Source organism: Salvelinus sp. IW2-2015, linkage group LG26 (genome assembly GCF_002910315.2).
Source record: "Salvelinus sp. IW2-2015 linkage group LG26, ASM291031v2, whole genome shotgun sequence".
NCBI classification, from domain to species: domain Eukaryota; kingdom Metazoa; phylum Chordata; class Actinopteri; order Salmoniformes; family Salmonidae; genus Salvelinus; species Salvelinus sp. IW2-2015.
The window spans coordinates 23,830,923-23,840,763 of record NC_036866.1 but is presented as its reverse complement, the minus strand read 5'-3'; the positions used below and the strand labels follow the sequence as shown (position 1 = coordinate 23,840,763).

At 44.5% G+C, this 9,841-nt stretch overlaps 1 protein-coding gene across 4 annotated transcripts in view; it reads left to right on the top strand.

Moving 5' to 3' along the window:
• chd2 (chromodomain helicase DNA binding protein 2) overlaps positions 1-9,841 on the top strand; it is a 31,577-nt gene that overhangs the window by 20,882 nt on the left and 854 nt on the right. For all 4 annotated transcript variants that reach the window (XM_070435202.1, XM_070435199.1, XM_070435200.1 and 1 more), the window contains 23 exons: positions 1,115-1,204; positions 1,418-1,608; positions 1,743-1,931; positions 2,063-2,222; positions 2,463-2,615; positions 3,112-3,183; positions 3,943-4,092; positions 4,327-4,475; positions 4,554-4,650; positions 4,793-4,885; positions 5,015-5,188; positions 5,792-5,961; positions 6,051-6,232; positions 6,357-6,495; positions 6,673-6,823; positions 6,940-7,056; positions 7,178-7,300; positions 7,488-7,628; positions 7,896-8,009; positions 8,248-8,426; positions 8,959-9,058; positions 9,181-9,385; positions 9,512-9,773. In XM_070435202.1, the coding sequence (XP_070291303.1) occupies positions 1,115-1,204; positions 1,418-1,608; positions 1,743-1,931; positions 2,063-2,222; positions 2,463-2,615; positions 3,112-3,183; positions 3,943-4,092; positions 4,327-4,475; positions 4,554-4,650; positions 4,793-4,885; positions 5,015-5,188; positions 5,792-5,961; positions 6,051-6,232; positions 6,357-6,495; positions 6,673-6,823; positions 6,940-7,056; positions 7,178-7,300; positions 7,488-7,628; positions 7,896-8,009; positions 8,248-8,426; positions 8,959-9,058; positions 9,181-9,385; positions 9,512-9,773 (3,401 nt within the window). The remainder of the gene's footprint in view (positions 1-1,114; positions 1,205-1,417; positions 1,609-1,742; positions 1,932-2,062; positions 2,223-2,462; positions 2,616-3,111; positions 3,184-3,942; positions 4,093-4,326; positions 4,476-4,553; positions 4,651-4,792; positions 4,886-5,014; positions 5,189-5,791; positions 5,962-6,050; positions 6,233-6,356; positions 6,496-6,672; positions 6,824-6,939; positions 7,057-7,177; positions 7,301-7,487; positions 7,629-7,895; positions 8,010-8,247; positions 8,427-8,958; positions 9,059-9,180; positions 9,386-9,511; positions 9,774-9,841) is intronic.

The following is a 9,841-nucleotide window of genomic DNA, read 5'->3' as shown; positions in this document are numbered from 1 at the left end:
CATGATACAAGTCAATACAGCAATGAAAGATTAAACATCTTGTAATCCAGCACATGTCGATTTTTAAAATGTTTTTACAGCGAAAACCAACATATTTTTATGTTGAATCACCACCATATCCAAAACACAGCCATTTTTTTTCACAGCAAAGATAGCTTTTTCACAAAACCAAATAGAGATAAATGAATCACTAACCTTTGAACATCTTCCTCAGATGCAGTCATCATGACATCATGTTATACAATCTATATGTTTTTTTCCGATAATGTGCATATTTATAGCGCACAATGTGGTTTTTACATTGGCGCCATGTTCAGAAATGGCTCCAAAATGCCAGAATAATTTAGCAACAAAGTTAATGCGGCTATGCTGGCTCCGGGTTTCGCGTCTTTTCCCTCTCCTGTATAATACCATGGTGCTCCTGTACATACTGGTGGCTCCCTGTAAATACCATGTGCCTCTTTCCTGTAAATCCAATACAAATGGTGCTCCCCATCGCTGCTTCCCTGTAAATACCATGGTGCTTCCTTCTCTTTGTCTCATTCTTCTTTCTTTTCTCCTATGTCCTGTACATAACTATGGTGCTCTCCTGTATAAATTACATGGGTGCTCCCCGTGTACAATACATGATTGTGGTCCCTGTCATAATACCCGCATGGTGTCCTCCTTCTTCCTGTACAATTACATGGTGCCTTCCCTGTCTAATAATAACCCATTGGTGCTCTTCCCGTATAATAACATGGGTGCTTTCTTCCCTGTACAAATAACATGGGTGCTTCCCTGTATATAATACCTATGGTGCTCCCTGTACAGAATACAGAAATGGTGCTCTCCTGTACAATACTCTATTATATGGTGCCTGTCCGTACAATAACATGTGTGGCTCCGTTAGTACAATTACGGCACCAATTCATCCAAAAGTGAAAATGTCGCCCCCTCTCCTAGAGAAGTTAAGAACAATTATTTGTGGGTTAAGTGCCTTGTTCAGGGGCAGAATGACAGATTTTTACCTTGTCAGCTCGGGGATTCGATCTAGCAACCTTTCGGTTACTGGCCCAACGCTCTAACTACTAGGCTACCTGCCGCCCCTCTGCTTTGCTTTTGTGTTGTACAGATCCGTGACTATGAGTGGGTATGCCATCAGACGAAGAGAATAAAGTTCAATGCACTTATAACCACGTATGAAATTCTACTGAAAGACAAGGTAAGGCATCTGTATTTCTTGGAAGTATTTTCAGACGGATGTATTTCGATAAACTGAATCGGCTTCGATTTGTACTGGCCAAAATAGTACACATTTAGTTGATTATTAAAAATAAATAAAAAAGACAAAGGGAACATTAATTGTTTGATTGAATACAACTCTCCACTCACTCAATGTGTGTGGTCTCACTCAATGTGTGTGGTCTGTCCATAGGGGGTGTTGGGGAACATAAACTGGGCTTTCTTGGGTGTGGACGAAGCTCACAGGCTAAAGAATGACGACTCCCTGTTGTACAAAACCCTGATCGAGTTCCGGTCCAACCACAGACTTCTTATCACAGGGACACCACTGCAGAACTCTCTCAAAGAGCTGTGGTCCCTTCTGCACTTCCTCATGCCTGACAAGTATGTACTTCTCCTCTCTATAAAATACATTATGTATATTTTGGCAAATGTGGACTTTGAGAAGAGCAACCTGTGCATTTGTATTCATTTACAGTGTTCTTATCCCGATGCAATTGTACTTTCCCCCTCTGAAGGTTTGAAAATTGGGAAGATTTTGAAAGTGAGCATGGTAAAGGGACTGACAATGGCTACCAGAGCCTCCACAAAGTCCTTGAGCCCTTCCTCCTGAGGCGTGTAAAGAAGGATGTGGAGAAATCCCTGCCTGCCAAGGTAGAACAGATCCTCCGTGTGGACATGTCTGCTGTGCAGAAGCAGTACTACAAGTACGTTCCCTCATATGTAGCGCTTCTGTCTATCCATGTCTCCCTGTCTGGACAGATGATTTGAGCAGTATCTAAGGTCTTACTCCTTGTCCCTGAAGTTAACTGGTGGCGTGTTTTGGTGCTTGTTTCAGGTGGATTCTGACCAGGAACTTCAGAGCCTTGCAGAAAGGCACCCGAGGCAGCTCCTCTGGCTTCCTCAACATCGTCATGGAGCTGAAGAAGTGCACTAACCATTGTTTCCTCATCAAACAGCCTGAGGAAGAGTGTGACACTCCACAGGAGCACCTGCAGGTAGGACTAGCAAGAAGAGCTCAGCTCAGTGCATTATGGTAAAAGATGTGTTATGTCCATGTGATAATACAGTGGACTATCTCTACTTTTGCTGTTTTGAACATTTAGAAATACCCTCATTGGTTAAAATGGCAGCAGAGCATGATTACATGTAGCCACACTAATGTATCGGTTTGTTAGAGGGTGGAGAAGAGATGTTAATTTTCATATGTTTGACCGTTGACCTTTTGCGTATCTAAGGCGTTGGTGAGGGGCAGTGGGAAGCTGGTTCTTCTGGACAAGCTACTGACCAGACTTCGGGACAGGGGCAACAGAGTCCTCATCTTCTCCCAGATGGTGCGCATGTTGGACATCCTGGCTGAGTACCTGGCCCTGAAGCGCTACCCATTCCAGGTAGGGTATAACACAGCCCAGGGGATGGCAAGGCAGCAGGTCCAAACCTTCAGTAGTGTACCTGCTGTTCTTTTATTCTGCATGACTTGTCCTTGTTCTCTTACATCTCCATTAAATGTTAATACATCTTTATTATGGTGACTTAGTGAGGGTGTTTTCAGTAGCTGTTGAGATATTGGAGCAGTGTTGGAGTCCACTCAGATGTTAACCGACTCATGTGTCAGTGTTGCCGCAAACATGCTCTGGCATAGTTATTTTTATCCTCAAGTTATTTTTGATGGGGACTGGCCTGTCCCCAGAGCCAGAGTGACTACTGGGTCTTAGCACAGGTAAATAACTAGACATAGTTTTACTGCTGTAATTCTCTTTGACAATATGCTGCTTGCCTGATGGATCATATAATGCCATGTATAGCTGAGCATTCCCAAGTGGGATCTTAGGGGTTGGAGTTCAGGCAAGGTTCCAAGGCCTGAACTCTCCTTCCCTCTCTTCTCAGCGCCTGGATGGCTCCATAAAGGGAGAAATACGAAAACAAGCACTTGACCACTTTAATGCTGAAGGCTCTGAGGTATGTCATCTATACTATACTATGTTTTAGCTATTGCAGATGGCAGGTCTGGACATTCGAGGYGTTGATATTTGAAGTGTCTGTCAGCCCTGAATCTGCGTCGGAACTCAGTTGGTATGCATTTCACTTACTCAGCGAATGTTGATGTTTGTGCGTCAGGCGACGTATCTACCGTGAAGATAACCATAGTGATACCATACATTAACATGATTAACATGACAGCCAGTACATTGTTTCATCTAGTGTTAAGATTTATTTTCCTCAGAAGTTATCATATTCTTTTGAGGTCAACTTAGCAAGACACATTTACTGATCTGTGATAGCGTAGCTCAACCAAGTAAAAACAAAATGGCCGTGACTTACCTGGTGTGTTTTACCACATCAGGTAACACTTTATTTGGATCGTCCCAAGTAGATGATTTGTAGATGTTAAATAACTGTCAACAACATTTCAACTAAMCCTAGCTCAAATCTTAACCCTTATCCTAACACTTGTTCTAAACCTAACCCTTACTGTAACCTTAGCAAGCGGTTTCTTATCAATAGGTAGTTTGTTGATATATGACCATCTGTGGATCATCTATATGGGAATATCCAAATAAAGTGTGAACCCACAACATAAAAGCCACAAGAACGGTTATCACACTTGACATGTTCTCTACTTCAGGCATTTCGTCCCTTCACCTGTGATGTTCAGCAGGTTTGGAATGGTGCACTATGTGATTTGTTTTGAGAAKAATAATCTCCCCCTCTGTCCAGGACTTCTGTTTCCTGCTATCCACAAGAGCTGGAGGTTTGGGTATCAACCTTGCCTCTGCAGACACTGTGGTCATCTTTGACTCTGACTGGAACCCTCAGAACGACCTGCAGGCTCAGGCCAGGGCTCACAGGATTGGCCAGAAGAAGCAGGTATCTACAACTAGACCCACTGTCCTAAGTATTGAGGGAAGGTTTAGCTAAGCACACGATTGTTGGTCTTATTCTGGTGACTTGATCCTAATGAATAAAACCTGTGAGGTACAGTAGGAAGTTAGTAATCAGTTTGGCATACGTTTTCTTTGGCAGAGCCATCATGGAAAATGTTTGTCTTCCAACTTTGTAAGTGAGACGTTTAAATGTCTCCTTTCTTGTATTTCTGAACAGGTGAATATATATCGCTTGGTCACAAAGGGATCTGTGGAGGAGGACATTATTGAGAGAGCCAAGAAGAAGATGGTTTTGGACCATCTTGTAATTCAGAGAATGGACACCACTGGTCGAACTGTATTGGATAACAAYTCCGGAAATTCAAAGTGAGGAAACTTCACCATGCGGTCTACTAGACATGAGGTCCCTCAGGTTCTTAACTTAACATCAACATCTTTTCACAGCTCCAACCCATTCAATAAAGATGAGCTGACTGCCATTCTGAAGTTTGGAGCTGAAGATCTGTTCAAAGAGGCAGAAGGAGAGGAGACTGAACCTACGGTACACAGACACACATTTCTATTGATTATGTACTCTGTTGAAAGTTAAGTTGTATGAGTGATCGATTTTCAAACTTCCACATTTGCAGAATGTCTGTGTTCCTTGTAATTTACATTGTACCTTTCTCTATTCACCCTTGCAGGAGATGGATATTGATGAGATCTTGCGGTTGGCTGAAACCAGAGAAAGCGACCAGGGATCAAGTGCCACAGATGAGCTTCTCTCTCAGTTCAAGGTACCTAGAAGTTGATACAACTCTCAGCCTGCTTTTCACAATACTTCTCGGAATACCTTTAGCTACTATTCTAACTAAAGATAGAATAGTATTCCCAGTCTCAGACAGTACATGTGTGTCTCCCTCCAGGTGGCCAACTTCTCCAACATGGAGGAGAGTGCTCCAGAGATGGTGGAGCGGATGGTGCCTGACTGGGACGACATCATCCCGGAGGACCAGCGGCGGAGGCTGGAGGAGGAGCAGAAGCAGAAGGAGATGGAGGACATCTACATGCTGCCTAGAAGCAGGAGCTCCAATAAGAGGGTATACAGGAGAGAACACACATCTCACGTTAAATCTCTGGAGCATGACAGAGATGTGACTACTCCATGGTGCAGCTCTGGTGGCTGTGTGTGAAGGGGCTCCCCCAGGGAGTGTGTGTGCTGCTGAACTGTTTACTTTCATCCTCTCCTGCTCTCTGTCGGGGGTCTGATGGGGTGGTAATGAGGTGTTTACTGCCTCACGGTGTAGGTGAATCCCTGGTGATTCCACTGCCTGTGTATGTGAATCTACTGCATGAGAAGCTTCCTTAATGAATCATTAGGGCTTATAGCAGCGTTGTCCCTTGTGATGCAGCAGTGGGTATTTATATCACATAGATAATACCCTATGCTGTTGAAGGTTATCTAAATTCATGAAATGCATGGAAGAGTCACCTCAAAATTATTCATTGGTGTGATTCAATTATAGTTATTGATTAGATTTTCTCTTGATTTTACTTAATATTATAGTAGAGAAAACAAACATCCTTAAACATTTCAGCATTCGGAGTATTCATAACTCAAAAAGGCATTGGGCAATTACAATCAGTAGGAAATAGGTTTTGCTTGTTGTGTCTGAAGGTTGTATTGTGTCTATCAATTGCAGGCCCAAGCCAACGACAGTGACAGTGACGTTGGCTCCAAGCTGAAGCACCGCTCCTCAGGCTCTGAGAGCGAGACGGACGACAGCGGCGATGACAAGAAGCCAAAGAGGAGAGGCAGGCCCAGAGCCCGCAAGAACAACGTGGAGGGTTTTACTGATGCAGAGATCCGCAGGTTTGTAGGTCTCTTTGGCCATTTAGACTGAATAGTTTCTCAGTGTTTCATTAAACACTTAGTTCATGTTTTACTCTTTCCTTCACCAGGTTCATCAAGGCTTATAAGAAATTTGGAGCTCCGCTTGAAAGGCTGGAGGGCATTGCCCGGGACTCAGAGCTGGTGGACAAATCCCAGGCAGACCTGAAGAGACTGGGAGAGCTGATCCATAGCAGCTGTGTGACGGCTGTCCAAGAGCATGAAGAGCACCTCAGAGAGAATCCCAGTGAAGGTGAGTGTGTCTGACTGCTGCCGACGGCCTGCCTGTCTGTCTGACGGCCATCTGATTCAGATTTTTAGGAATCAGGGCTTAGAATGTGTGTAATGTTTTGACTCCTGTATACCGGTTTCTTTAGCCAAAGGTCCTGGGAAGCGCAGAGGTATTAACATCAAGATCTCAGGAGTGCAGGTCAATGCCAAGTCCATCATTCAGCACGAGGAGGAGTTTGAGCCACTGCACAAAGCTGTACCAGCCAATCCTGCTGAGAGAAACCAGTAAGTTACCATTGTAGATATATTTGAGGCCTGTGAAACATTTGATCAGATGACAATAAATATTACTATAACAGATGTGGGTCAAAGCGGTAACAACTGATGCAGACACCAGGGCATTGTCATGATGGGCTGCAGTAGCAGAGGGTTTGACCACCTCTCCTCCTCTTCCCGCCACAGGTTCCAACTGACCTGCAGAGTGAAGGTGCCTCACTTTGACGTGGACTGGGATCTGCAGGATGACACTCAACTGTTGCTGGGGGTCTATGAGCATGGCTACGGCAACTGGGATCTGATGAAGACCGACCCGGATCTCAAACTCGCAGACAAGGTAACCATCAGAATGTCAGAATAAAAAATGTTCTCAGAAAGCTGTGGAACTCGATGAAACTATAAAGCTGTGCGTTAGATTGGCTCCTGGTAACAAATTGTATTCTATAAGCACAGATTCTCCCCGATGACCCAGAGAAGAAACCTCAAGGGAAGCAGTTGCAGGCCAGATCAGACTACCTTCTGAAGATGCTGAAGAAAGAAGCGGACTGTAAAGATGTTACTAAGGAGGAGGTTAGAAAAGACATGGCTGCTCTGTTTAACAGGACCTCTCTTAAATAATAAATGTACAGTTTGTCGTATTGGTTTCTGCACAGTATATACCCCCTTGGCTCATCATATCTCTCCCCCCCAGGCCAAAGTGAAGAAGAGGAAGCCTCGGGTGAAGAAAGAGAACAAGGCCCCTAAAGATGAACAGGGCAATGACATCTCCTCCCCCCACATGTCAGACAACCCCTCAGAGGAAGGGGAGGTGAGAGTAAGTCATCTCAAAACACCCAGCTCTACCTGCCTGCCTATCAACCACCAGTCTTTTCACAAGGGAGTTTCCTGTTGGTTACAGAATACCGGGATAGAGAAAACAAGGGAAATRTGATGCAGTCTTTGTTGGTAGTCCACCAGAACTAGTTTACTTATTTACCGTTCTGTGTTCTTTATTTAACCAGGATGACGGGACTGAAAAAACTCCCACAAAGAAGAGGCAGAAGAAAAAGGATAACAAAGAGAACAAAGAAAAACACGGAACTCCTAAAAAAGAGAAGGACACGGACAAAGACAAAAAACGTCCGAAGCCAAAAAAAGAAAAGGTACTTTGGCAGTGGCAAACTTTATGCATTGTGCTGCGGTAGTTTGCAATTTCACACCCACTAACATTTTCTGTTTCCGAACAAATGGGGGAACATTTAGCTTTGTCTGTGTTGTTGGTGGTGGATGTAGGAGGAAGATGGGGTGTACAGATTAGGTTATAGGATTGCTCCTGGATCACTGGGGGGAATAGTGTCACTGCAGGTGTTTGTATGGAGATCTGTGTTAACCTGCTTGGTGGTGTGTCTGTTTGTTTGTCTGTGTCTCAGGCTAAAGGAGCTAAAGGGAAGAAGCCCCAGGGGCCGGTCCACATTACTGCTGGGAGTGACCCTGTTCCCATCGGAGAGGAGGACGATGAGCTGGACCAGGAGAACTTCAGCATAGTGAGTTATTGCACCCTGTCACGACTAGAGCATGGCCATGCTAGTTACCCACCGGCATGGACAGGATAAGGAAACATATGAACTACATTGAAGACTAATGTAGGTGTTAATAAGCCATTTAATATGTCAAACATAATAGATGTTCTGTTACAGCTGAGGGTAATTGAAACATGGTTCATCTTTGGCTTGGCGCTCTCTTGTACTTAGCGGAGTAAACTGTGTCTGTGTGTCTGTCCAGTGTAAGGAGCGCATGAGGCCAGTGAAGAAGGCCCTAAAACAGCTGGATAAGCCTGACGAGGGCCTGTCTGTTCAGGAGCAGCTCCAACACACACGCACCTGCCTGCTGAAGATAGGAGACCGCATCACTGAGTGCCTTAAAGCCTACAGCGACCCAGAGCATGTCAAAACATGGCGTCGGTAAGCCCTCAGCCAACCATAAGTTATAAACTGAGTGTCCAAAACATTAGGAACATCTTTCTAATATTGAGTTGCATCCTTTTTTGTATGGACTCTACAAGGTGTTGAAATCATTCCACAGGGATGTTGGCCCATGTTGACTTCAATGCTTCCCACAGTTGTCAAGTTGGCTTGATGTCGTTTGGGTGGTGGACCATTCTTGATACACATGGGAAACAGTTGAGCGTTTTTTTAACCTTTCTCCTCCCTTTCATATACACTGATTTGAAGTGGATTTAACCAGGTGACATCAATAAGGGTTCATAGCTTTCACCTGGTCAGTCTGTCATGGAAAGAACAGGTGTTCCTAATGTTTTGTACACTGTGTATGCACTGAAGGTTTGATTATGAAACGAACTCCTTGGTCATTTAGGTCAATCTATGTTTTTAATTCTGATGCCATTGAGTTTCATTAAAATAGTTCTCCATATTAAGGGTAACTCTCTTGTCTGTCACTTAACATGACTTACCAAGATGTCTCTTTGTTTGGCAGGAACCTCTGGATTTTTGTGTCTAAGTTCACAGAATTTGGAGCGAGGAAGCTTCACAAGCTGTACAAGATGGCTCAGAAGAAGCGGTCTCGGGAGGAGGAGGTGAGCTGGTCTCTTCTCCTAGTATGAAAACTCACAGGCTTCTGTAACAAGTACAATCAGACAAACCTTATTATTGCTTGGCCCTCTGCTTAACCCTTCCATTGCCCTTTGCTAATTTTCAGAAGGAGCATAGAAAAAAGGGGGATGACCCGTCAGGCAGGAAGAAGTCTTTCCGAGCAGAGGCGTCTGGTTCCAGTCGAGACTCCACCGGCACCCAGCCATCGTCCAAGTCTCATCCAGGCATGCCCCACCCCTCTCCAACGTCCCCCCATGGTCCCCACAGAGAAAGCTACAACCAGTCCAACAAGCGACACTTTGGAAATGATGGTAAGAGTTGTTTATTTTGTGTGAAGTATGCACAATTCTACAACTTTGCAGCACTTGTGTGGATTTCTATCAAWTTTTTTATGAGCACGATACCTCATGGGACACTATTTTATCTCATTATAAAAGATCGAGGAGATTGGCAGAGAGATCGTAAATACAACTACCCTGGAAATAGCAACCAGCCCTGGCAAAACGAGCGGCATCATCCATATGACGCCCATCGGTATAAGGACCATCACTATGGCGACCGTCGTCCGCGTGAAGACTCCTACCGCAGCAGCTCTAGTAGTTACCGTAGTGGCGGCAGCAGCAGCTCCCCTCGGAAGAGGCCGTATGACCAATATGACAGCGACAGAGAACACAGGGACCGTCGTGCCTATTACGACAGGTGAGAATTAGGCCTTTTCAAACACAATAATGTAGAGATTTGTATTTGTCAGTATTGGAATGTAATGC